Source organism: Coccinella septempunctata, chromosome 2 (assembly GCF_907165205.1).
Source record: "Coccinella septempunctata chromosome 2, icCocSept1.1, whole genome shotgun sequence".
NCBI classification, from domain to species: Eukaryota; Metazoa; Arthropoda; class Insecta; order Coleoptera; family Coccinellidae; genus Coccinella; species Coccinella septempunctata.
In genome coordinates, this window is record NC_058190.1 from 28,361,911 (window position 1) to 28,389,156 (window position 27,246).

At 35.5% G+C, this 27,246-nt stretch overlaps 1 protein-coding gene across 2 annotated transcripts; it reads right to left on the bottom strand.

Moving 5' to 3' along the window:
• Window positions 1–2,109: 2,109 nt before the first annotated feature.
• Window positions 2,110–25,422, bottom strand: LOC123307691 ((Lyso)-N-acylphosphatidylethanolamine lipase-like). 2 transcript variants are annotated; one of them, XM_044890095.1, is made up of 6 exons: window positions 25,150–25,416; window positions 10,932–11,138; window positions 8,339–8,650; window positions 5,258–5,372; window positions 3,976–4,162; window positions 2,110–2,379 (listed from the first exon to the last, which is right to left on the bottom strand). In XM_044890095.1, the coding sequence occupies exons 1-6, from the start codon at window positions 25,208–25,210 to the stop codon at window positions 2,263–2,265; spliced, it is 999 nt and encodes a 332-aa protein (XP_044746030.1). In that variant the 5' UTR covers window positions 25,211–25,416; the 3' UTR covers window positions 2,110–2,262. The 2 variants fall into 2 exon arrangements, with proteins under 2 accessions (XP_044746030.1, XP_044746031.1); XM_044890096.1 differs by lacking the exon at window positions 8,339–8,650 and having other exon boundaries at window positions 25,150–25,422.
• Between the last annotated feature and the right edge of the window lie 1,824 nt (window positions 25,423–27,246).

A 27,246-nucleotide genomic window follows, 5' to 3' on the forward strand; every position in this document is an offset into this window, starting at 1 on the left:
TAGTGAATAGCCATGTTCACTTATCAGAAATGATAACTAATTTTCTATGAGTTCATTCTATAGCTATTCAGAATGATGATGTTTTGTGAGAAATTTCCTAATTTTTAGGTTTATTGTCGATTTTGACCTCCAGGCAAAAGTGTGCATATTCACAAAAAATATTAGACTCGGCTACATGTTTTTTAAAGTTCTTAAATGAACGCCTCGAAATGTCTGCCACTTTTCGGTCACAATGCTTTGCTATGAAAATATCACCATTTTATTAAATAATTTTATTAAGAGACTAAAAAATTTGTTGATTTTGAGACATGCTTTATATAAGGGATGAAACAGCAACATTAAATTAATGATGTCGAGCATAATTTTATTTGACAGGAACTGCGTATTCCTTGGATAGACTATTTAGATTTTTAGTTCTTCTTGTCACGTACTCCTTGGTAAGGCTATTTAGATTTTTAGTTAACACGAAAACACATTGTTAAGTTAAGTGTTAAGTGCGACAAAGTTCAGGGGGTGTTCTGCATGAAGAAGTAATTGTAGTTTGCTTTATAATTTTTACCGCGAATGATTCATTTTCCCTAATACGGGGGGGGACTATTTAGTATTCTGAAACTAGTCGGGATAAATATGCACCAAAGGAATACAGAAGGCCTATCCAAATACCGACCAATCACATGTGTTCCAACGATGTACAAATTAATCACATCGTGCATTTCAAACCGAATTCACAACCATTGCGAAAGGAATAACATCATCGCCATGCAACAGAAAGGATGCACCAAAGACAGCCAAGGGTGCAAAGAACAGCTAATAATTGCTTCAGTTATCTGCAATCAAGCGTTCTCCAAGCGAAGGAATCTTTACGCTGTGTACATAGACTACAAGAAAGCATTCGATTCCATACCTCACGAATGGCTTTGACTATCTTGAAAATTTACAAGGTGGATCGTGGATCCCAATATTATTTAGTTCCTGAAAAACGCCATGTTAACATGGCGTACTAGTCTTCAAATGAAAGCAGCAGATGCGGCCCCATTACAACAGGACCTATTCCAATAAGACGCGGAATTTTCCAAGGAGATTCGCTGAGTCCTCTGTGGTTCTGCATGGCCCTGAATCCCTTGTCTCCCTACACCTTGGAAGGTGCAGAAATTGAAGCATTAAAGGAAGGGGACACATACAAGTATCTGGGCATAAAACAGATAAGAAAAATCAATCAGAGCCAGATGAGGAAAGAACTAACGGAGGAGTTCACTCGAAGATTGAGAAGGATAATGAGAACTGGCCTTAACAGCAAGAATGTGATAAAACCTATTAATACCTACGCTTGCTCGGCGCTGAGCTACTCATTCGGTATCATCTCTTGGACCACCACCGATTTAGCAGCCTTACAGAGAAAAATAAGGACGATGCTGACTAAACAAAATAAACATCACCCCAAAAGCTCACTAGAACGGACCGAGCTGCCATGAGATCTTGGGGGTAGAGGAATTGTTGATTTGCCCAACCGTATGTCCCAGGAAATTGAAGGACTTCGAAAATATTTCCTGAGCAAGGCTGCTTAACCAGAACTCCATCAAGTAGTTTGTGTTGCTGATAGTTCTACACCGTTAAAGCTACAGCAGGACCACTTGGAAACCGTCGAACACTCTGCAGAAAGTGAAAAGCAGAAACTGATTGGCAAACCTTTGCATGGAAGGCACCAGAACGAGGTCAACCATGATTACGTCGACATATCTACGTCGAACTACTGTTGACTTCCGGAAGGTTGTTTCCTGAGACAGAGGGCTTCATGCTCGCTATCCAGGATCAGGTGATTCCAACAAGAAACTATATAAAATTCAGGGTGGTCCAGATCGTAACTAAGAAATTTTAACCACGTATTCTATATCAAAAATAAGCCCTAGTTTGTCATTTAAACATATGTCGAGAAATGTTTCCTCTGCGAGACACGGGGTTTTATACAATGATACAATAATCGGTTTACACAATCAGGAAACAAAAAAGCTACTCGAAAATGAGACGGGACTCTAGAAACGAAAATCCCATGGGAATCAATTTCTACGCTAAATACTTAGATAAGAAAGAAAACGAATAAAAAGGTTTTTATTTCGATGAAAAAAATTTATTATTCATCTACTTTATACTTTATCATAACCATCAATTGATGTTGATCCCCAGACTGAAATGTTAATATTATGATTAATCTGTAAAGCCACATCTTCGGATTTACCCTAGGCCCTAGGGTTTCACTTGGTTTCCTCATTCTTTTAAATCATTATCATTATTCAAATCTTTCAGTTTGCATGATGTAATCACTATGTCATTGAACTCATCTGCCTTCTCAGAATAGAGGTGATGTCCGGAATCGTCAATGATCTGAAAAAATGTTATAATTAGATTATGTCTTATGAAAAAAAACTGTATATGTTATTTAGAGAAATAACTCCGAAAGGAGGCTTATAAAAAACTTCGTGAATGATCATCTCCTCAACAGATTCAAAGGTGCTCGAGTAATTTTATCATGCACTGTCAGCTTTTGTCCTACACAGGCTGGTTTACTAAAAAATTACTTCTGTTGTATATCCATGCACGGCTGTTGAAAAGAAATGGATTTGCCATTTGAAACAAAATCGTGGATTATTGATTCCTGAGCACGCTGTAAATTTTTTCGAAAAATTTTCGAATATGTGGAAACTATTTGGTCTATTGGCGAAGCCCGCTTTAAGGTATTGTCTATTTTTTTTTGCCTCCGAGTTGAATCAACAGTCTTCTACACCGGTCATTCATTCTCGACCTCATGTAAAATTATACGAAGGACTACTCATATATTCATGAAATTAATGTTGAGAAAAAAAATGACCTTTGTAGACATCCTGCTCACCTGGCATATTGTGAGTCTTTCACTCGTACAAATATTTTAATAGTAGATTCTTGAGGCCAAAAGAAACACTTTTTTTCCGAACAATTTTTTCCGATTCGGCCCTGATAAAAAGATATTGCCATTTTAAGTTTTCAAATAATGAGCTGAGACGAAAGTACCTTCAGCTAACTTAACTAGTTTAATCTGTGACACTGCACATCTGTGGATCTTTTGAACAGAGTTGTATTCAGCCAAAGTACCCAATTTTTCAAATTTCACAGAAACTTTTTAATATTTGAACATTAAATTACTCGAAAACGGCGCATTACACGAGAAAATATGAGGAATACTCTTATTTTACAAAACGTTAAATATTCATTAGATAGAGTTTCAAGAGTTGAGTTTTTTAAATTTTTGGTATATTTATGGTAGGTAATGGTCATAATGAGAAAACTGAAAGAAGTGGGTCATATCTTGTGTTCGAAAAATATTAATCAAATGAATGAAAAACTATATTCCGAAATTCATTTCATTCGATAAATCCGTTCGCGGGATATAACTAAAAATTATATTTTTTTATGGTTTTTCAACAGCCTGTATCTTTCAAACCGAGCCGATTCGAAAAAAATGGTAAAGGAAAAAAGTGTTTCTTTTCACCTCAAGAATCTATACTGTTAAGACTCACTGTGTATGTATGATAATTTCCAATCATTGCTTTGATATGGCATAATTGTTTTTATTTATACCCTTATTTATTCATTAAATTTTATCCTGAGGTGAGGAAAATAATAGATTTCCCAATACGTCACTGCTGAATGAATGTAAATAAACATAGTTCCTGCTAATAAAGATCATTCCTATTGTAAACGAATTTCTTGTCAAAACTCAACATATATCATACCTACTGCGTTCGCCAGATATATCTTCGGCGACTTTTTGTACGTTCCAAACTGAAATGATCACTTCGATAGTCTCTAGTCTCTACACTTTTCTTCAGTCGAATTATACCAAACAAAATCTTAACTCACATCGAATATTGTGTGTTCTTTTATAGGCTATTCAAGTGACTTTGGAGAGACTTAATTTTAGTAGGTATATACCTACATACTCACATTTATGTCTACCGAACAATCTGGCCTTAGTTCTTTTATTTTCTGCCCAATAGATATATCCATCCATGTATCGGATCCAAATATTAATGTTATAGGAATTTCTTTCTCCAATTCATCAATGCGCAGTATCATTGGGTTTTTGGACCATCCGTAACCCCATATCATGCTGTAAGCTGCTCGTTCACCCCTGAAAATGCGATCGAAAAAATAATGGCACGACACGTTATTTAATTCATCTAGTTATATACATATGAGATTTCGTGATTTTAAAAAGTTAAACGATTATGAAAATGAAATAATAACCGATTAATCTTGCCAGTGTATTGTTGATTAAATTTATTCAACTGAAATTTCATATTCTTTAGAGTCAATATTCAGCACCCAATTTCAATTCTATTGAAATTATCTCGATTTCTTATTTAGATATTTATTCATATACTTAGTGCCCATCAATTCACACTGAGCACCTACATTTTCTGGTTTAGAAAAATTTCAATGCCAATATTTAGTACCGAATTTGTTCCATTACTACACTACATTAGTAGAAGGTAGATTTTCAGTTATTTATCATTTATTTTCCTTGTTTTGTACACCTCGACTTCTATGAGAAGTATGAGAACCGATGTGAACTTAATAAGCTCAATTCGTGGGAAAGGTTTTTGAAAGAAAGATTGCAGATAGAAAGATTTGTTCCATGCTTTTTCATAGATACACCTGTCATCTTGAAGACACTATTGAATAATAATTAGGTACATTTTACATGATTCACAAAGTATATATTATACTTATATACAGGGTGAGTCAAATCGAAATATTTATACAGGGTGATCCACGCGATCGCCTATTAGATGGTTATGGAGAACTCATCATAATTTTGTGATGAGAATTTGTTTGGTGGGAATTTATATGTTAATACAAATTGAGTATTAAAATTGAACTTAGATTAAAAATCTGTTTTAGCAACTTTTTGCTAACTCCGCGTGGGCCACTACTCAATCATCGATTGAAAACATTGCTTTCTGAAACCAGGCATTACATTACATAACTCATCGATGCAAGAAAATGATTTTTCATTTTTTGGTGACGTCCTTATATCCCGGGTTTTCCAATTTCAAGAATTCTAAGGCCCGGTTGCTCAGTTCGGGATTGAAGATAATCCTAGCCTAGGTTAACTTTGTCATTTTCGTTCAATTCTGTCTTCTAGGATCAACTCAAATCTCGGCTTAATCGGGCATAAACGATTAGTCAGTAGGTATACTTTAGCAATCGATATGATACTTACGTAGGGTTTTGTGCGTTGCATTGGTAAACATAGTTTGGTAAAATAGATTTATCCTCTATTATATCTTCAAATTTTATGGCTATATCGGATCTAGCTCTCTGAATCAACCAAGGACCTGAAACGTTATGTCTATGATCTATGACCAGTGTGAAAGCAGCCACGAGTTCCAGCCACGCGTTTGCCTCGGCGCCTCGGTGAAGCGTTCGGCCCGAGGTTCGGCCCGCTCGCGGTGCACCTTGATTCGTAATCAAGATTGGTACGGGATTGACATTGAAAAGTGGAAATGAAAATTAAATTTAATGACCTTCTCGGAAAGGGGTGAGGATGTACTAAGTATCTACAACTATTTTCATATATAATATATAATTTTCTATATATAGTTTCGAATGAAATTGGAATATTTCTATTTTTTTTTCAGTGAATATATTCTCCTACCTGTGCTCCTCGAGAATCATATAGTTCCTGATTTTGTCGGACACGAAAACCCTCCCACTACCCCCACATACAAATATCTCAAATTTACCCGATTAATCGTAACTTGGTCCGAAACAGAGAAGGGGAAACACAAGTTGGGGGTAGTGGGGGGTGAATTCCTGCCCGACAAAATCAGGTGGTATATAGCTGGTAAAAGCATAGTAAATAGAATATATTCACTGAAAAAAAATCAAAATATCTCAATTTTACCCGACTTAGCAAAATTTTTCGGAAACGCTTGTTGGGGTGAATTCGTGCCCGACAAAATCGGAGGCTATATAGATCTTGAAGAGCATCTCAAAGAGAATGTATTCACTGAAAAAAGTCAAATATCTCAATTTCATCCGACTTAGCATAATTTTTTGGAAACACAAGTTGGGGGTAGTTGGGGGTGAATTCGTGCCCGACAACATCGGGGGCTTTATAGATTCCGAAGAACATCTCAAAGAGAATATATTCATAAAAAAAATATTCAAATATCTCAATGTTACCCGATTCATCGTAACTTGGTCCGAAACAGAGGAGGGGTGTTTTGGGGGGTGAATTCGTGAATTCGAATATCAGGTACTATATGATTTTCGAGGAGCACAAGTAGGAGAATATATTCACTGAAAAAAAAATAGAAATATTCAATTTTACTCGAAACTAGAAAATTTCCATTTTATTGACCCACTAACTCGTTATTCATTCCTAGAAATAGTTGAGAATGGTTGTAGATACTTAGTACACCCTCACCCCTTTCCGAGAAGGTCATTAAATTAAATTTTCAATGTCAATCCCGTACCAGTCTTGATTACGAATCAAGATACACCGCGAGCGGGCCGAACGCTTCACCGAGGCGCCGAGGCAACGCGTGGCTGGAACTCGTGGCTGCTTTCACACTGGTATGTCTATGTCTATTTCCCTATATGAATTTGACCTCTGAGACTACTTCATGTGAATTAAGTATAGGTACTTCATCTACCTGTGCACAATCCTGTGGAACTGTTGGAATCAGTATGAGCCAATTGATGTCATTATACTCTTATGATAATATGTATTAACTAACTAATTAACTTATTCCTTAATTAGCTACATAACTGCAGGAAGTTAATTATTGTGGCTTGAATGAGGGTAATTTTGCTATATAAAATATAAAACATATGAACTATGTTTGGTTACAGAAATACAGTTGAAGTGTACATAAGTTTCATGAAACAAATGTTTTTATATGCCTACATATGTTTAAAAAAATTGTGCAAAATTGCCAGTTAGAAACTGCGCCTTTTTTATGCTCCAACTTTGGCATTACTGGAACGCAAGCAAGATAGACTATACACTATACAGATTTTTTAAATTTTTCATATGATAAAATTTAAAAAAAAAACAATATTATAATATTGTGAAATGAAATGAAAAGGAAAGATTCCTTGTACAATTTTAAGAAAAACAATATGGGACTGCAAATGCTACCTAGAGATACCTACAGGGTGTTATTTGAAGTCTTAATTTGAAATTTCAATTGTTCTTTCAATTACTACCCCAGAAAATCAGTCTAGGACCACCCTTGTTTCAATATGAAAAATTTCAGCTTATTTGGTAAACAGTTTAATCCCTTACGATCTATTACATTCACAGGGAGAAAGGGTGTTTACTGAGGATTTTCCCTAAGCTCTTGTATTATACGCATGCAAAATTGTATGGAACCCCGTTACGCCAAACTCTGTTAAAACTGTATCTCATACACATGCTATAATTTTGTTTGATGTTACGAATTGTAATGCTCTTTATCCAATGAATATATACAGTGTGTATCTGAATAACACCGAAAAAATTTAGGGGGCAATTGTGTGATAAAACTTGAGGTGGGTAGGTAGGTATTTGTTATACGATTTTTTGAAAAACCGCCCCCCGGAAAAGTTATACTACTTACAACTTTTTTCTGTATTTTGAGCTGAAGATACGAAACTTAGTAAATATCATCTGTCATTGAAATTAAACATGTTGGAAACTTTGCAACCCTGACGAAAGGGTTGAAAATAAAAGTAAACCTCTAAGATATTATTCCTCACAACTTTTCTTTGGAGGAAAATTTTCCATTTAAAAAAATATGGCTGAAAGGCCCAAGCAATAATATCGATACTAGAATTGCCTATTGTCATTGCTTAATATACAGGAGAAAAAAAAATTATTTTCGTGTGTAACTTTTCCGGAAGGATGTTTTAAAAAACTTTATACCAAATACCCACTTCAATTTTACTTAAAGAATAACCCTTCATTTTCTCGGTGTCATTCAGATACACCCTGTATATATCACTTTTGATTAATTGCCTGTTCCATTTGTAAGAAAAGTGAATTGTGCCTTTTTCCGTGAAACACGTGTCGTTTTCAATGACAAGTAGGTACCTAATAAAAACTTTAATGTAGTTTACTGTCACCCACCACGTTGAAACCGTATATTCCGTAACCAAACACTTCTGGGTCTGGGGCATAGTTATTATACCTTTTATTTTAGCGCAAGAATACTGTCCAAAATTTATCTACAATATGAAACACCCTGTACAGTTTGAACCTTCCTCGAAATTTTGACTCGAAATGCGATGCGGATAGATAATTTATGTAACTCACCGAATGGTCCGATTGCTCTGACAAACTCTAAAGCTCTCACATGGACAATGGTGAATAAGAGATTGGAAAAAAATGACGGTTTTTCACTCAAGTGATCGGTGAAACCCCAAGGGTCAGCAAGAAGAAGATGTAGCACTCTTTCCGGATAACAAAATGAATATGATGTGCATATAAATCCCCCCAAGCTATGGCCTAATAAATGGAATTTATTTAAGTTGAGTTTCTTTCTCCAAGCCTCAATACTATCTACCATTTCTTTTTCGACTTCGTCTGGATCATAACTGAACGTTGGCCTTGATGATCTCCCAAAACCTGACATAAAAAATAATTTTTGTTTAGTGGCATCCGATAGATGAAAAAATAACATATATAAATCACTTTTATGTATGTTTAAAATTTTAAGCACAGGCTATGAGTGCTTCTTCTTCTAATTTCTTTGTGCCTCTGTTTATAAAAAAGGTTCCGAAATGGTTATTTCGATACATTATTACTTGCCTTGTAGCTTACGATATATTGGCAAAAATGTGTCTAAAGATGGAAAACTTTGTATTATAGTCGCGCTTGTAAATAAATCTGCTGCGCCTCGGCTAGCAAGCAGGCGAGACAATACAGGGTCTTTCACGAGGAACCTCACCCATATTTATACGGGAAACTAATGAACGTATTTTCATGAAATTCAGCACTTATAAGTATTTCACGATGCTGATGAAATCTAAAATATTTTCAAGGCATGAGCACCTCCGGTTTTTCCGGAAATGACGTCAACTTCCGTTTTTCAAATTAGAACACCATTTTTTTATTGCAGAAATAGATTCCTTAGAAAATTTCAAGTTATTTTGATGTAACATTTTTCAGTTTTGGTTGGAAAATTCTCTCTGAGCGGGAAAATTCGAAAAAAAAATCGTAAATAGAGCTCCGCTGAAACAAGAATAACTTCGAGGTTTTTGAATGGAAAATTTTCATTTTTGGGATTTTTCAAGATGTAAGATTGATGTATCCACTTTGAAAATCGAAATCGCGATTCATGATACAGGGGGTGAAAAAATTGCTTTCAAAGTTAGGGATGACAAAATCGTGAAAAATCAATTTTTTCAAATTAGAACCCCATTTTTTTATGGCAGATATTGAATCTACGTTAAAAAATAATGTGAGTGTATGCATCACACCCTTGCCCTAAAGTGGATATTTTCTGAGTTATTCACAAAAAACTGTTTTTCGTCTTGAATTTTCAGCTATTTCTTTTCCCTTCACGCCAAAAAGATTTGTCTAAGGACCGCACCGTGCAGCCATAGTTGAGAATGCACGCAAGGAGCTTGGTATTCCACATTTACCAATACCTCCGCACTCACTAGATTTGAATTGCATAGAAAATGCATGGGTTGTGCTCCAAAGAAGATTAGATAATCATCAACCTACCCCAGAATACTTAAATGGGGCTAGCCTAGTCCATTCAGCCTAGTTCTGAGATGAATGGTTTAGAAGTTGTTTATCACCAATTAATTCAAAAGTATCTTCTTTATTTATTATTATTCTTATGTAAGCTTATGCTTACATTCTAACCTTTTAAAATCTAAAGAATTTTTTTTTGAATTAATGGGTGATAAATAACTTCTAAGCCATTCATCTCAAAACTAGGCTGAAGGTTCACTTCAGCTCTGAACCCCTCAAATGATCTGAGGGAGCTTCTGTCCCGTTTATGAACCAAATTACTCAAGAAATGTTCAACAATCTCGTGTTTAGTGTGCAAAGAAGATGTCAAGCTGTTATTGATGCCGTTGGAGGCCATACATTGTATTGATAGTCTTAAAATGCTTGAATTCTCTGGGAATAAAATTTCGTTATTTATTAATTCGATTTTTTCTAACCACCCTGTATACGCTGCAGACCTACAGGCTAAAATTAATTCGCAACTTGAAATCATATTAATATGAATTTTCATCACAAAAATCTTATTTTAACTATATTTTTTTTGGCAATTTAAGTCAATATTCCTAACTCATGTGGAGCAGTTTATTTAAGAGGGGGTCTACACCGTTTAAGTGGTCAGTTAAAAAAAAAATGAATATCTTACGTCCGAAACCACTAATTTATATGGGGTACGTGGTATAAACTCCTCTTACGTCCAATTTCATAATCAAATTCAAAGTCACTTTAAGCTTAAAGCTTCCTTTACTGTCATTTTTAACGCCCAGTTTCATAATCAAATTTAAAGTCACTTTGAGCTTAAATCTTCCTTTAGTGTCATTTTTAGTAGGGTTAAAGGAAGTTTTAAAATTAAAGGAACTTTAGGTTTGATTATGAAACCAGCCGTAATAGGGTTAAAGGAAGCTTTAAAATTAAAGCGACTTTAGGGGTTTGATTATGAAACCGGCCGTAAATGCTTTAAAACAAGGTGTCACTCAACCACCCTTTGCATTTCAGATTTCAGGGGTTGCTGTCATCATGCTCACAGGTTCGATACAAATTGATTGGAACCAACCGTATAAAATGTCCCCCTACGAACCGAAATTTACCTATTTTTTCATGGGAGCCGATATATTCAATATATTAACTTTCCAAATCAATCAGGAATCTTTTGGAGGAATGAACTCACCCAACAGATCCATGGCGTAAACCGGTCTATCTTTCGATAAATCATCCAGGTTTCTGCACCAAAAACCTATTCCAGCAGCGAAGCCGTGTACTAGAACTAAAGGTGTCTTCGTCGATTCCGAGTTCAAGCTTATTGTCCATATTTTTTCCTCGGAACCTGATTTCAACTCAATCGGGACATAGAATGTTTCGTAAGGTACCTTCAGAGCTGGAATGTGAACATGAAAACAAAATCTGGTAAGTTTTATCTGTTTAGGGAAAGAGAAATTTCCACCAGTGCCGATTGTCCACCTGTAAAATCTTACAATTTGAAATTTGAAAAAAATGCTTCAAAATGTTTGAATTTTATTGCGATAGATATAGGATAAGACACGTAGTAGTACAAGAACGGCGAAAGAACAAATTCAGGAAGGCTGATTTTTCAATATGAAGCTTCCCTTAAATTAGCGAATTTTCTGAAAATTTCGCCTAGTGTAAGACGCCCCCCTCACCAAGATGTAATTGCGGGGCGAGGGGCTTCGCTGAGAGCCGGAGGTCTGTGTTGGTTTTTGTCCCCGCATCAAAGGGTTTCGCGTAGTGTGACCGTGGTCCAAGTCCATAGCAAAGCTCTATAATCTTTGGCCCATAGTTTTCATCACAGAAAACACCCTTGATTTACTTCATGGTCTCCATACTGACTGCGAAAGCAAAACCGAATCAGTTTGCTCCGCTCGTAGTTGGGAGCCGACGATTCTTAGGGTGACCGGCCACCGAATGCGAAGTTGTGCGAAGCTGAGCGTTTTCAATGCTAATATAATTGACAAGCTACGAATCGAGTGACGCAGCTTGTCAATTATATTGGCATTGAAAACGCTCAGCTTCGCACAACTTCGCATTCGGTGGCCGGTCACCCTAAATCAGGATTTACTCGAGCGTCGTGGAGACCTAGTGAATTTTCAAGATAAGAGGGTACAAAGAAAAAAAAGTTCTACGTAGTATACACTTTCAGCGGTGGGGAAAGCGTTTGCAGGTTATCAAGTTGTAGAAAAAAAGTCCGATGTACATACTCGGGCGTGTCAGATTAAGATACTGTATATAATTATATTTTTACGCTCTAAGTTCACTTTTTTAAAAAAACAACTTTATTTCTCGAAGCAAGTTTATTTCAAGCAGGTCTGAATAATAATGAATCACAAAACTACATTTCTACCAGAGGAAAACGAAAACTGCTGACTAAAAGCTATACGAATATTCCTCGAACTCTACTCGAGGTTGTTTACATTACTCTAAGGAATGCTTACGCCTAATTACCATAACACGTCCCCCTTTTTTTTAAGAAATAACTTCAGCATCAATGGCTGAATTATTCTTATGCGTTTTAACAATATTTGTTAATTCATCAATAAAAATTCTATACAAAAAATATGTTATTATTATGACAATGATTAAGTTGGAAATAGAATAAATGGATGATACATGGTTAGGGTGGATTTTCCAATTGAAAATCGTTTCTTGCATTGTTGAATTATCGAATATCAAATCTGATACAGTCAGATTTTCAATTAATTCTCTCTTCATATTAGGAAGAGGTACGTTATGGAAAATGATTGAGAGTTTTTCACCATGAAAGTACTTAAAATTGTTCGTAATATTACATGGGGTTTCTATCAAATAAACTCCACTAAGTTTGTAGAATTCCGTATGGTCTTTACACACTTCGCCGATTTGCACATTACCGGTCGATAGAAACTTTGTCGCTGATAATTTCAATAAATCGTCGTTGCACTGCACATGATGTCTTTTGCAATTTTCTGTCTTCTGATCGATTAAGTTTTTCATGTAACTGGGCACTGGTCGTAACAAGTTCTGTGAACATATCCACCAATCCTCTACCTTCTGGCATTCTTCGTCGATGGACCATAAAAGCTGTTCTTCCTTGGCCAATAAGTATTTAGGCTGTTCGCTGAGGGTAACATTTCGGTATGGGACATATTGGAGATGATAGGTATCCAAAGGATTTGGAGAGGTTAATGGTACTTCAATTATAAAGATCACATCATTATTTCTGAATTGTACCGAAGTATAGCAAACGGAATAGAAATCTTTTAAATAGTGAAGATGACTCATGAAATCGGTTGAATTAACGAACTCATAAAATAAATCTAAGGGCAAAATACTTTCGTGCAGAAGATGAAGTCTCGCAAAGCTGATGGCTGTGTTGACTTCAGTCCGAATTCTATTTATAGTTAACTCTTCAAATTGTGTAAGGATGAGTCGATTAATATCATTCTGAACTAATCGATAATGATTATAGTTTTGTATGATTTTATTCGTAATATTGGAATATTTTGCTGTCATAGATCTCACAACACTTATAACTTGATTCTGTTCCGTTTTCAATGACTGAATTTTATTTTCAAAGTGAAAATAATCCAAATATAAGGATTCATCATTACTGTCAAGTGTACCGAATAAAACTTTAGCTATATGTCCACCAGCATTTACCAAACCTCGTTTGTGTCGAGAAGAATGTAAGTTTTTGAGTAGAATTTCATTCTGCTTCAACTGGTTTTTGATCGATTCAACATAGTTTGAAACCATCGTATTAGAACTGACTGAATCCAACTGATCCACTAAGACAAAATGATCCTGTAATATTTTACTTATATCACTCAAAGGTTCTCATTTTTTTTTGTCTGAAAGGGAGAAAAATGCACAATTAGTACTGTCTCTGCTTGATTTTGTTTTTGTGGTAAATTTTTTGAGAATCAGGATTCTTGATACGAATATCGTCTAGAATTTTTACATTAATTTTCTTAAATTTTGGATCTAGTTTTGCCTTTTTCGGTATGACTAAATAAGATGGCTTTGACTCATCTACGACTTTTTCCTGTTGTCTGTTCTGATTAATCTTATCTATTTTCAATTTTTGTTCTTCCTTACGTGATTTCAAATGATCTGAAATTTCTTTCATATTTTCTCGGTATTGATGGATGTATTCCGAAATTTTTTCATGGGTTGTTTTCTCCACAGGTGTGCTATAATTCAAGTCAGATTTAATGATTTGCAAAGGTGTATAACACGTCGAAGAGTGTATTGAATTATTGTAACTCAACAGTGCTCTATTCATTTTTTCTGACAACGAGATATTTTTTTCGTCTAATACTCTAATTTGTTCAATCAGAGTGGAATGAAATCGTTCAACTATGGCGTTAGAGGTAGGGTTGTAATTCGTAATATAGTGGAGAGATATTTTATGGGTTTCTGCTAGATCTTGTATGATTCGGTTTTTAAACTCCGTTCCGTTATCGAAAGTTATCTTTTCTGGAATACCGTGATTGGAAAAGTAACTAGTGAGTTGGTTGGCAATTTCAGTTGCCGTTTTGCTATTTAAAATATAGCATTGACCATGACGCGAAAATGAATCTATTATAGTCAAACATGGAGTTCTATTCATAACAATGGTATCAATGTATAAATGGGAAAATGGTTTTTCTCCTATTGGGTTGCTTTTGAAAATCAGTTTGTTCGGTTGTCTTTCGTATTTTTGGCTTTGACAAATTTCGCAAGAGTTAATATATGATCTAATATCTTTGTCCATTTTCGGCCAATAAAAACGTCTTTTAATGCTCTCTAAATTTTCCTGAAAACCTCTATGTTTCGTTTTGGTTTCATGAAACATTTTGATTTTTTCTTGTTGTTCTTCTTCCGTTTCTATGTCTTCTAAGAGTAAATTGGAAATTTTGAAACAAAAAGCATTTGCTTTGAATATATTTTGAGTCATTGTCAAGAATATATTCTCTAATTCTTTCGATTTGAAATATATACCATACTGTTTATTTGGACTGACATATTCTTTTAGGAACTTCGTGAAATCGTCTGATGTGTTTATAGAGACAATAAGTCTTATGCGAGTGTTCCTATGCAATTTTAATTTTTCAATCTTGAAAGAGTTAGACTTCTGAAATATTATTTGATTCATGGATGAGTTCAGAGAACGTTCGGTGTAAGGTATTTCTAATATAGGGTTCTCTGCATTACTATGAATAGTCTGAGAAGAAGATTGTTCTGCTTGGTCGTCTTTCGTACATGCTTTCGTAATTTCGTCTAATTCTTTCTGTGATAATTCAAGGTCTTCATGCGTAATTTGGGGGATAACCGATTCTGCGTCTAGATCATCATCGGAGGATTCATTTATGTTTAATTCGTTTATTTTTATGCGAGAGATTGCATCCGCATTATTGTTGGCTCCTTTTCGATATTTGATCTCGAAGTTAAACTCTTCTAATTTTATTCTCCACCTCATTAATCGTGAAGAGGCATCTTTGAGGGAAAATAGCCATGTCAAGGGCCTGTGATCTGTGTAGATGGTAAACTTACGACCGAATAAATAAGATCTGAAATATTTCGTGGCCCATACTACCGCTAAAAGTTCTTTTTCAATTGTCGAATATTTTATTTCCGCTTCGTTTAGTGTTCGACTAGCGTACGCGATAGGTAGGTCATTTGGGGGTGTCCCTTGGGATAAGATAGCACCTATAGCATATTGGGATGCGTCTGTTGTAAGAACAAAAGGTCTGTTAAAATCTGGGTGTTGAAGAATAGGATAATTCATAAGAAGGTTTCTGCTTGAATGAAATGCATCGATATATTCTTGATCATGAATATTGAGTTTAACGTCTTTTTTCAGATATTTCGTCATAGGTTTTGTCAATTTGGAGAAATTAGGAATAAATTTCCGATAGTAACCTATCATTCCGAGGTAGGATTTAATTTCTTTAATCGATTTAGGAATGGGAAATTTTTTGATGATTTCAATTTTTTCAGGATTTGGTTCTACACCTTCTTCCGAAATTTTATATCCTAAAAATATGATTTCTTTCTGAAAGAAATAAGACTTATCTAATTGTATTTTGAGATTTTCTTTTTCTAAGAGTTGTAAAACTGTTTGGATGTCGGCTAAATGTTTCTCTGGAGTTTCTGAAAAAATTAGTATATCGTCAATGTAAACGACACATATTTTATTGATTACTGGTTTCAAGACTTTATTCATAGCACGCTGAAATGTTGACGGCGCATTTTTAAGACCAAAGGGCATTCTCAGAAATTCGAAATGTCCTTCATCTGTAGCGAATGCTGTTTTTTCGATTGATTCTTCATCTAATTCAATTTGGTGAAAGCCGCTGGCTAAATCTAGGGCGCTGAAATATTTTGCATTTTTGAGTTGGTCTAATAATTCATCAATGTTCGGGATAGGGAATTTATCGTCGACCGTTTTTTCGTTCAATTTTCTATAGTCTATGGCCATTCGCCATTTACGATTTCCTGATTGATCAGTTTTCTTGGGAACGATTACGATTGGAAACGAATATGGAGAGGTACTTGGTCTTATGATATTCTTACTCAACAAGTCTTGAACTTGATTTTTGACTTCCTGCTTATGTACTTCCGGGTATTTATACCTTCTTACATACACTGGATTTTCATCAATAGTCCTAATGTGATGTTTGACACTATTAGTGAAATTCAGAGGTTCATTTGGTAGCTGAAAAGCTTGTTTGTGACTTTGTAATATTTTTGTCAATTGGTTTCGAATATTTTTGTCTAAATGGTCTAATTTGATAGGGAGATTTTCATTATGTCTGGTTTGCTGAAGATAAAATTTTTGAGTTTTTATATCATTTCCTAGTTCATGATTTTTCCAGTCGAATTTTAATTTTAAATATTTCAATAGATTAGCGCCTATAACACCATCATATTGTGTATGGAATTTATAGATAACAAACGGATATGAGTTATCGAGGCCAAATGAATTAAGAGGAAAAGCGACTTTGTATTTACTATGATCTTTACCTACAGCCGTTCTGAAATATGAGTGTTCTTCATAAATATTTTCAGGGAATAAACTGTAAGCTACAGCTGGATCAATTATTCTCATAGAGCTACCACTATCGATCAATAGTTTACAAGGTGGATCTTCTAATTTAATGTATGGTAATGATGCCAAATGTTCTTTCGTAAAATTTAAGTCGTGGGATGCTTGAAGGCTAATGTTTGAAAATTTTGATTTTCTTGTTCGTTGGTATCAACTTCGTTTTCACAGCCTATTTCGTCATGATATTCAAATTCTTGATCCGTTTCGAATTCTTCGATTTCAAAGTTTTCCGTATTAGTTAGCTCTTCGGATATAAATTCTGAAGGTCCGGTTTTCCTGAAATATTGCCTGTTATTCGGAGGCTCTTGGCGAATTTGACTACTAGCTGGTCTTTTAGTAGGATAATTTCTCGTTCTGATTGACATAGGTTCCGGTTTTGGTTGATTTAGTTGTTGATTTGGGTTTGGTTTGAATACATCTCGGGGTTTTCCGAAAACTTGACTGTTGGTTGCGAATTTCGGCTCCGGTATTTTATTGAATTTCAATGGTATTGATTGAGATGGGAATTCTCTACTAGTCGAAGGGCGTTGATTATAATTTTGACTACTATTTTGTCTTTCGTTTGATATTAGGTTTGGAGAATAAATTGTAGTCTTTGAAATCGTTGGTAAATAGAGTTGTTGTCTCTTTATTTCTCTATTCTCCAATAGTTTGCAGGTATCATCGAATGATTTTGGTTGAAGGTCTAATAGATTTCTAGAATTTTCGTCTACATTATTATACAAAACCGTGTTTCCAATTTTGTCTGATAAATTTCGGTAGACATCAATTTCTACTGAGGATAATCCTTGTAATTGAATTTGGTAATCATACTGTAATTTAATTGTTTTCACCCTTTCGATGAAATCTGATAAAGATTCTTTAGGTTTCCTTTTCAAATATTGATACTCGCTTTGCAGAACATCAAAATTAATTTTGAACCCGAATTTATTATTCAATACGTGTTTTAATTCTAACCAGGTATTGCATGATGGTCCGGAATAAACTATTGTTTTCGCTTGTTCAACTAACTTTGATTTTATTGTTGCAAAACAGTATTTATTAATCAGCTCATTATTTGTGTTTCCGAATTGACTCATAAAATGATCTGCTTCTAAGAGAAAAGTTTGTAATTCGTTAGGGTTACCATTAAATCTAGGTAATAATTCTCCAAAGTATTTCACTGTATTGAGATCTATCACAACACAATTTTGATTGGGAGAGGTCATTTTCGATTTTTTCTTGGTATTAACCGAAGTATTAACTTTAAGTGAATTAAATTGTTCAATTAACGACTCAATGATTGTAGATTATATTGAAGGAAAAAAAATGTTCAATTAATAAATAAAAATGTGGTCCTTATCTTTTGGTCCAGGGATAGGAAAAAAAACTGGGATTATTATAACAGCCTAACTTACTTGTCTTCCGTTTTAAACCTCGTGTCTGGGATGCTACTTCCAAACTCCTAAGGGTGATCTTTGAGGGTAACTAGGTGTGGATCCAGTCCGGGTTGGTTCTCCTTTTCTTTTCAGGAATTCAGCAACGCCTCTTGATTGAATCGGTCACACCAGTGTCGCTGGAGATTTTGCCTCTAGTACTCGGTTTTTCTGTTGAAGGTAACGTCGCACCAACACAAATCTCTGTTCTTGGATTTTTACTCAAAGAATTGAAATTCACGTGTACACCTGCTTTTCTTTGGGATACACTAGTAAAATCCCATCCTCGTCGCCAATTATATTTTTACGCTCTAAGTTCACTTTTTTAAAAAAACAACTTTATTTCTCGAAGCAAGTTTATTTCAAGCAGGTCTGAATAATAATGAATCACAAAACTACATTTCTACCAGAGGAAAACGAAAACTGCTGACTAAAAGCTATACGAATATTCCTCGAACTCTACTCGAGGTTGTTTACATTACTCTAAGGAATGCTTACGCCTAATTACCATAACAATATACCCTACGTGTCTCTGTGATAATAAATTCATGTTAATCTGACAGTTTGCGTGGTGAGGCTGGCCGTACGGAAGAGTTGAAAATGGTAAAAAACCTTTTTTTTCGAGTGTGTCAGATTTTCAGAGGATTTTTTAATTGGACCCAAAGAAAGCTACTTTTCAAGAAACGTGACGCAAGGTCACAGCGGTCCTTTGGAAATGCAAAAAAATCATTACTTGTACATACTCGAGCGTGTCAGATTTTCATACAGATGGTTAATCTCCGTGTTACAGATGTGTTGACCCATTAATCTGACACTAAGCAGGAGGGTTTTCTTAATTTGACAATTTTCAAAATATCTTCCTTCGTGTACCTCTTATCGTTTCTGTATCTATTATGAAAGTTGTAGATGATAAAATTCTATACAACTTTTGTCTGAAGCAATTTTACATACTCTTAACCGTTTTCGAGTTGGAGGGCGATAAGTTCGAGGAGCTTAGCCACACATGCGAAAGGCCAAGGTCAATGTAGAAACCCAGTCTAATGTACATTCATCGCCATATATCTCGAAAACGTGCAAACGTAGAAAAAATTGCTTCCGACAAAATTTGTAGAAAATGTTAGCCCTTCAACTTATACCGGGTGGCCCAGCCCAGACGCGGCGCTCATTTCGAGAGAGTGAATAAATATATTTTGAAAATCTTTTTTTGTGGTGTGTGTAGTATGTCGCAAAGCACAATTTAAAATTATTTTCATATATACATATAGGGTCAAGATATAGACCAAAGTTACTTTTTTAAATGTAACACTCTGTATTTGACCTCAAAAATGGAATGGCAAGCTCAAGTTATGATGATTTTCTTCAGATCACTTTATACCTTAGAAGGATCATTTACGAAAGGGCGAAAATCGTTTACTATTTTTGAATTAAAAATCGAAAATTGCTCAGAAACTATCAGGTTTAGATGTAGGAAAATTTTATGAAGATAGTTTCGAAATTAATTTTTACGTTCAACGAGATATAGAAATACCGGGTGTGGCATTTGAAATAAGAAAGTTTTCGACGATTATTTGTAGTTGATGTTTGAGAATTAATTATGATCACTCTGTATATTCCAGAGTTGAAATTTTAGGAGGAGCTAACTTGTCTATTCGAAAAAATTCTGTCTGTATCGCTGGCGTAACTAGTTTCTTCATTAATTGCTATTTAAAAAAACTCCATATTTTCGATTTTTCGCCATTATCTCGTGAAGGGTGCTTCTGAGGTATAAAGTAATATGAAGAAACTCATCATATTAATCATAGCCTGCCATTCCATTTTTCAGATCAAATATAGAGTGTTACATTTAAAAGAGGGTAACTTTAGTCTATATCTTTGTTTTCGAACACCCTGTATATATGAAAATAATTTTAAATTGTGCTTTGCGACATCCCACACACACCACAAGAAAAGATTTTCAAAATATCTTCATTCACAGGGTGGGCCACCCGGTATAAGGAATGCGAAAACAAATTGTCCAGGAAAGGAGACAATTCAAAGAAACTGATTTTTGTGACCTTTATCGCCAATTTGTATTGTTTCGGCTTGCTGAAACAGTCAGATTATATTTTTTCCGTTATTCATGAATCATTAGTTTCAAATTAAGATAAAAAGCCACCGCGTTCGGGAATGTACACGTAACGTTTTTATTTGCAAGTTTGGCGTCCTCCTACATATTTTCGTCACGTTTAAATTGACAGATTAAGAGAATATACAGGCTGTCCTAAAACTAGTGAATCAAACGTCACACTACGATAGAGTAGATCAAATACTATCGAATGACACCAACATTAGTTGAGCGAAAATGTACCGTTTCTGAAAAAACCTAACCTAAAGTTGCCGATTTTCGAACTATTTTTTCAATCACAAGGCCGATTTGTGATTAAGGATAGCGTTTTTCTCCCATATTATCACCCCTATAGAGGGGGTTTATTCTGAGTGATAAAAATCATGTAGGAAAAACAATTGTTTTAATTTACATTTACTTAGGTTATCGATTAACTACTTGAAATAATTTCAATAGGGTGAAATAAAACAATAATCTTAGTTCCATATAATTTAAAATTGATATCCTTTTTACAAACTGGCCCTGTGATTAAGAAAAATATTTCGAAAATCGGCAACTTTAGGTATTTTAATAAAATTCTGATGTTGGTGTCATTCGATAATATTTGGTCTACTCTATCGTGGTGTGACGTTTGATTCACTAGTTTTGGGACACCCTGTATACTTTTCAACATGTAATTAACCACAAACCACATATATCTTAATCTGACACGGTCGAGTTCGAGTATGTACAATAATCGTTTTTTTACTATTCTGACAGGCTGTCCTAGACAACTTCTCTTATATACAGGTCTAATTTTTGGTAGAGGTACTCTACAGGGTCCAAGGTACTTCCCCTTATATTAATCTGACACTCTCGAGTATATCCCGAATTTCCCTCTTGGGCTCCCCAACTATCACGAAAGTTTTCGGTCTGAATTGCGAAATTTCACTCGAAGAGAGTTATTTTCGCGGATTATCGCTAATGAACACGCAGCTTATGGTTCCTTGGACTCACTCGAACAGAAAACGACACACCTCTGCCATCTGGGAGCTGGGAGACGTTCAAGTGCCCCTTCATGGATGATGAATTCGCAGTAATTTTAGGTCTTTAGGAAGATTTAATTTTGTTGCATCTACTTTGGAACACAATTGAGAATATGAGTTCACTTTAGCACGTTTCGGCCGTTGCTAAATGTAAAAGACCGACTTTAGAGTTTTCACTCCCAGCCCTTGAAACAAAATCAATTAAAAAATTGAAATAATTTGGTCCTGCGTAAATTTTTGCAATAATTTATCAGGCGCAGATGAAAAAAATTTGTTGCCTGACAATGAACGAAAGATGGAACTTAAAATGATAACTCCGTAACGTTTCGGAGTCTATATCAGACTCTGTTATCTGTGATCAGACTCCTTCATCAGACGAATTCTTAAAAATTTTCTGAATTGTAGTTTCTCAATTGACATTTATCAATACATGGAGACGTTGATTCATTTAATTTTGAAATTACCGGATGTCAGTTCTTTTCTCAGTAAATTTATCCAAATACGATCTATTCCTGTTGAACAAATGGTCAAATTATTATCTTGATCCATCAAATCGATCATTTAAATTTTTTAATTGATTTCGTTTCAGAGACTGGGAGTAAAAACCCTTAAGAGTTTCAAAAGATGCAGAGTCCTCCCAGATTGAATCTCAATCGAAACCATTTCAGGAAAACTGATATTAATAGCGTTTTCTATTGGTAAAACTAGTGGATATGAAGCTAGTTCTTTCAATGGAATTCACTGTAATAGAATATTCCATTAGTGAAACTAGTGCTCATTGAGTGCATATTATAAAAATAGAGCATATATTTAAAGATACCATAATTCATATTTGGGCATCTGTGATCCAGTGCAGCACTAGTTTTACCAATAGAAAACGCTATAAGTTATTTAGATACCCCAGAGTTGAACGTGCAATTGGCAGACCACCTGGCTAAAGAAGATCGATACCTTCAAGGTTTCAAAATACTGCGTTATCGGACAGAGCACTTACGAAGTGAAAGATCGCAAAAGTGTCAAGAAACCATTTCAGGAACGCACTCAAACTTAAGCGATACTGTTAATTTGACACGGACACTTGCGAAGTGAACGATCTCCAAAAAGTGAAGAAACCGTTTCGGGAAGGCTTTTCGGTGGCTAAAAGAAGGCTGACGCCCTCAAAGTTTCAAAATACTGTTTTATTCGACACATAGACTAGGCGCAAATAGAAACGCAGGTTGGTGAGGTGACGCAGGGTGACGCAGCTTTTTCTTGCGCTGCACGTACTATTTGACAAGTCACTATCACGCTTTATTTGCGCGGTCTTGGTCTTTTCTATGTTTTACAAAAACTCACGCTGCGTCACCTCACTAACCTGCGTTTCTATTTGCGCCGGGCCATACACTCGCGAAGTGAATGATCGCAGTGTGAAATAATGTTAACTTTCATCAATTTTCTTTGATCTACTACCCTCATTTGTTATTTATGAAAATCCAGCATAAGTCGACAGAATATTACACGAGGAATCAGGAAAACATGGGTTCCCTAGTTTCCCCCTGGTACTCCTTGAGGTTGCCAGGTACACACAGGTAGACAACCGTCATTTATAAACCCTCATCAGCTATTTAATTGGCTTTTTTTTTAAATGAAAGGTTACTTTATCTTTATCTCCTATCTCACAGTATTAGGTTGCCTGGTCAAAAGTGGGGCACACATGCATGGTTGCCTAGATTTTATATGTATGTTAAAGTTTAAACGCTAGCAGGGAGAGCGGCAGAAAGTTCAGAAATACGATTTTTCCGATCTTTGGAGGGTGCTTCATTAATGAAATGCTGGAATTAAAGCAGATTGAATATCAACAATAATTCCAAAATTTGTTCATTCACACATTTATCAATACTATAATACAACGATACATAAGCATGGAATTTTATTCTGATTCTGACTCATCAGAAGCATCCACCTCAAATTCAATATCTTCTTCATTTTCCTTAGTTTTCAAGGTGTCGAGTATATTCTGGACTTGTAAGGGTGTTGCATCCCCTAAGAAGCATGTTGGCTTCAAATAACCATCCAAAAGCAACCGCATTCTTCCGGGTTGAGTTTGACGCAACATTGATCAGTAGCATGAAGCCACATAAGGTCCTTTCGTTTGCATAAAAAGTGTAGCACTTGTCTACACTCGATTTTAGTATTCGTTTGCTGATTGAATTTACACCAGTGTAGAGTAGGTGTAGTTTATCCTCATCCTTTTGACTATGTGTAGATAAACTACACTTCCTGTACACTGGTGTAAATCAAATGGAGTGTAGAAAAGTGCTACACTTTTTATGCAAACGAAAGGATCTTATGTGCCTGCATGCTACTGATCAATGTTGCGTCAAACTCAACCCGGAAGAATGCGGTTGGTTTTTGGATGGTTATTTGAAGCCAACATGCTTCTTAGGGGATGCAACACCCTTACAAGTCCAGAATATACTCGACACCTTGAAAACTAAGGAAAACGAAGAAGATATTGAATTTGAGGTGGATACTCCTGATGAGTCAGAATCAGAATAAAATTCCATGCTTATGTATCGTTGTATTATAGTATTGATAAATGTGTGAATGAAAAAATTTTGAAATTATTGTTGATATTCAATCTGTTTTAATTCCAGCATTTAATCAATGTGCACCCTCCAAAAATCGGAAAAATCGTATTTCTGAACTCTCTGTCGCTCCCCCTGCTAGCGTTTAAATTTTAACATATAAAATCTAGGCAACCATGGATTTGCCCCACTTTTGACCAGGCAACCTAATACTGAGAGATAGGGGATAAAGAAACCTTTCATTAAAATAAAAAGTTAATTAAATAGCTGATGAGGGTTTATAAATGACGGTTGTCTACCTGTTTGTACCTGGCAACCTCATAGGAGTACCAAGGGGAAACTAGGCAACCCATGCTATCCTGATTCCTCGTGTAATATTCTGTCGACTTACTCTGGATAATCATGAATAAGAAATGAGGGTAGTAGATCAAAAAAATGATGAAAGTTAATATTATTTAACACACTATTGGCCCCTGATTTAGCTAGGCAACCCATTTGCGATCTATCAATCTACATATTGTCTAACTTATAACATTTGTCATCATCAAATAATAACAGATGAGGGTATATATTTCTTTTATATCGTATCTTAGACTATAAGTATTATACCTACATCTATGGTGCCACTATCCATTAAAACGAGCGTGGTTTGAAAAAATAATTTTTCACAGATTGAAATATATTTCGAATGAGGAAACTAAATTTATTATGAACAATTACAACAATTATGAACAAAAAAATTAAAATGTTTTCATTTTCAAATGAATTCAATGATAATTTTTCGGTAGGATCTGTAGATCGGTAGGATTTCATAAGCTTATATCGTGTTAGGCCAGCTGATTGAGTATATATACATGAGTTACTAATCAATGTCTAGCTATAGACGCTCGTAGGCGATAGTCAAAAGTCTTTATGCAATGGCTATGCTTCACACACGTCACGGCTCGGCTCGAATCCCGATGGACCTTAAACTGACCGAAAATCTCATTTATTGAGCATATACCATTTGAAAAAACGAAATTGATTTCTGGTATAACGGAAGGCGACAAAAACATGAAAATACATATACTTAGATTTTCTCGACATCTCTTAACTGAAAATGAATTTTATGAAAATTTTCAGGAGAGTTCTCTGTATAATTTTATGTGAAGTTAAGAGAGAATGATCCTATATTCTGTATATTATTTTACTTACTCGATAAGATGGTATGCTCCAGTTCAATGAGTTTTTCTTCGGAGAACTGATTCCAAAACATTATTTTCAGAGTAGGTGTAGCGCTCTTATTCTCACTCCTTAATTTCACTATTCATGACGAGCAAGGCTGGAATCACTAGCTCCACCTGAATTTTTTATATGTTTTAATCATGACGGTTGTCAAAATTGAACTAACCTATGGGAAACACGAGTGGTTACAATAGCCTAATTATATCTGGCATCATTTCAAATGATTGTTCAAGGCCGGAACTATACCTGGTACTATTGTGAATCATAATATTTTTCGTTTGAACAGATAAGATATCCACTACAATCATAAAAATTTAATGGAGATTATTTTATCTAGATGTTTTCCGAAATATGTGAAATAACTATATAGGGTGTCTCACAATGAATGGATCATGCTGAAACACTTCATAGTGGAGCTAATGAGCACTGTGAATAAATTCCTTAAAAAAAATCCCACGCGGATGTGTCTTTTTTTCAAAATAATAATAATTTTTTTAACACCGATTTATGTTTCTGATTGGGCGGGCTACGGTAACCGGTGTATGAAGATAACATTTTCACGTATACAGAGATGAGTCTTTGACTCGTACGAATATTTTGACAGTAGATTCTTGAGGTGAAAAGAAACACGTTTTTCCTGCACCATTTTTGCCCGGTTGAAAAGATACAGGCTGTTGAAAAACCATAAAAAATGTTATTTTGAGTTTAATCTCACAAACGGTTTTATCGAATAAATTGAATTTCGGAAAATAGTTTTTCATTTATATTTGAATAATCTTTTTCGAACATAAGATATATCACCTACGCCTTCCAGTCTTTTTATTATGACCATTACGTATGGGTAGTCCGGGAGAGTTGAACCCCTTTTCACTCTGAAGCCACTTAAGTTGTACCTGTGTGTATTCCTTATTTGATAAATAAATAAATAAATAAAAAATAAGTAAATGGTAGCAACTCATTTTTTTGCGTGAGGATATCATGCCCAAATAGGTAACGTTAGATAATAGTAGAGTGATGGTGAGATGAACATTTAGAGTACAGCACTTCTTTTTTCAAGAACCGAAAATTGGCTCATGTCTTCCTAACCTATGGGAGAGTTGAACTGTTGAGCCCTGTTCAACTTGAACAGGAGGCGAGAGAGACTTGACCATAAGTTTGTATATCAGAAAACAATTTCCAATGACCAACGATTGTCTATGTCAAGGTTTTCATCATCAGATGTATCAGCGTATGAAATACATATTTTCTATTTCAGAGTCACTCTCCCTTAACGCGTTCTAACCCAAAACAAACTTTCCAAACTCCAAAGAACGGCTTGCCTCATGATTTCGGGGGCTTTCCGCTCTACTCCAACTTCGTCTATGGAGATGCTATTAGACCTCCCTCCCCTTCACATTTTTGTCCATGGAGAGGCAAGACTAGCAACCCACAGGCTCCACCACCTTACCGTAAACGAGCCTGACAAACTCACTTTCGTGCCCAGTCGTCTGTCGGCCCAACTGGAGGCTGACGAGGTGATGGGCATGAGAACTGATCAAATAATCACAAGAACCAGCACCGAGGGAACATTCGTTTCTCTGATTCCAAGCAGAGACGAATGGCTCCATCACAAGGATTTCTATTTACAAGGACCTTGCTGGTTTACTGATGGCTCCAGAACCAGTCAGGGATCTGGAGCCGGAGTCTACAGCCGTAGACCGCTGACCAAACTCAGTGCTAGTCTGGGAAAGTCGGCGACAGCTTTTCAGGCAGAAATCTTCGCCATTGATCTGTGCGCAGGCCATTTACTTGACAGTGGCTGGGCGGGCAGATCGATCAAGCTGCGATCAAATCTCTCGCGGCAGACAAATGCAATTCGGCACAGGTATTTGAATGCAGATCTAAACTCACCAAATTGGGAAGTTTAAACAGACTGCAACTGATTTGGATACCTGGACACTCTTGGTTCAGTGGCAACGATGTATCGGATGCTCTGGCCAGAGGAGGCGCGACATCAAAGCTTATTGGCCCGGAACCCAGTATAGGAATTCCTAATTCCTTAATCAGGGACCGAAACAACAGCTGGAT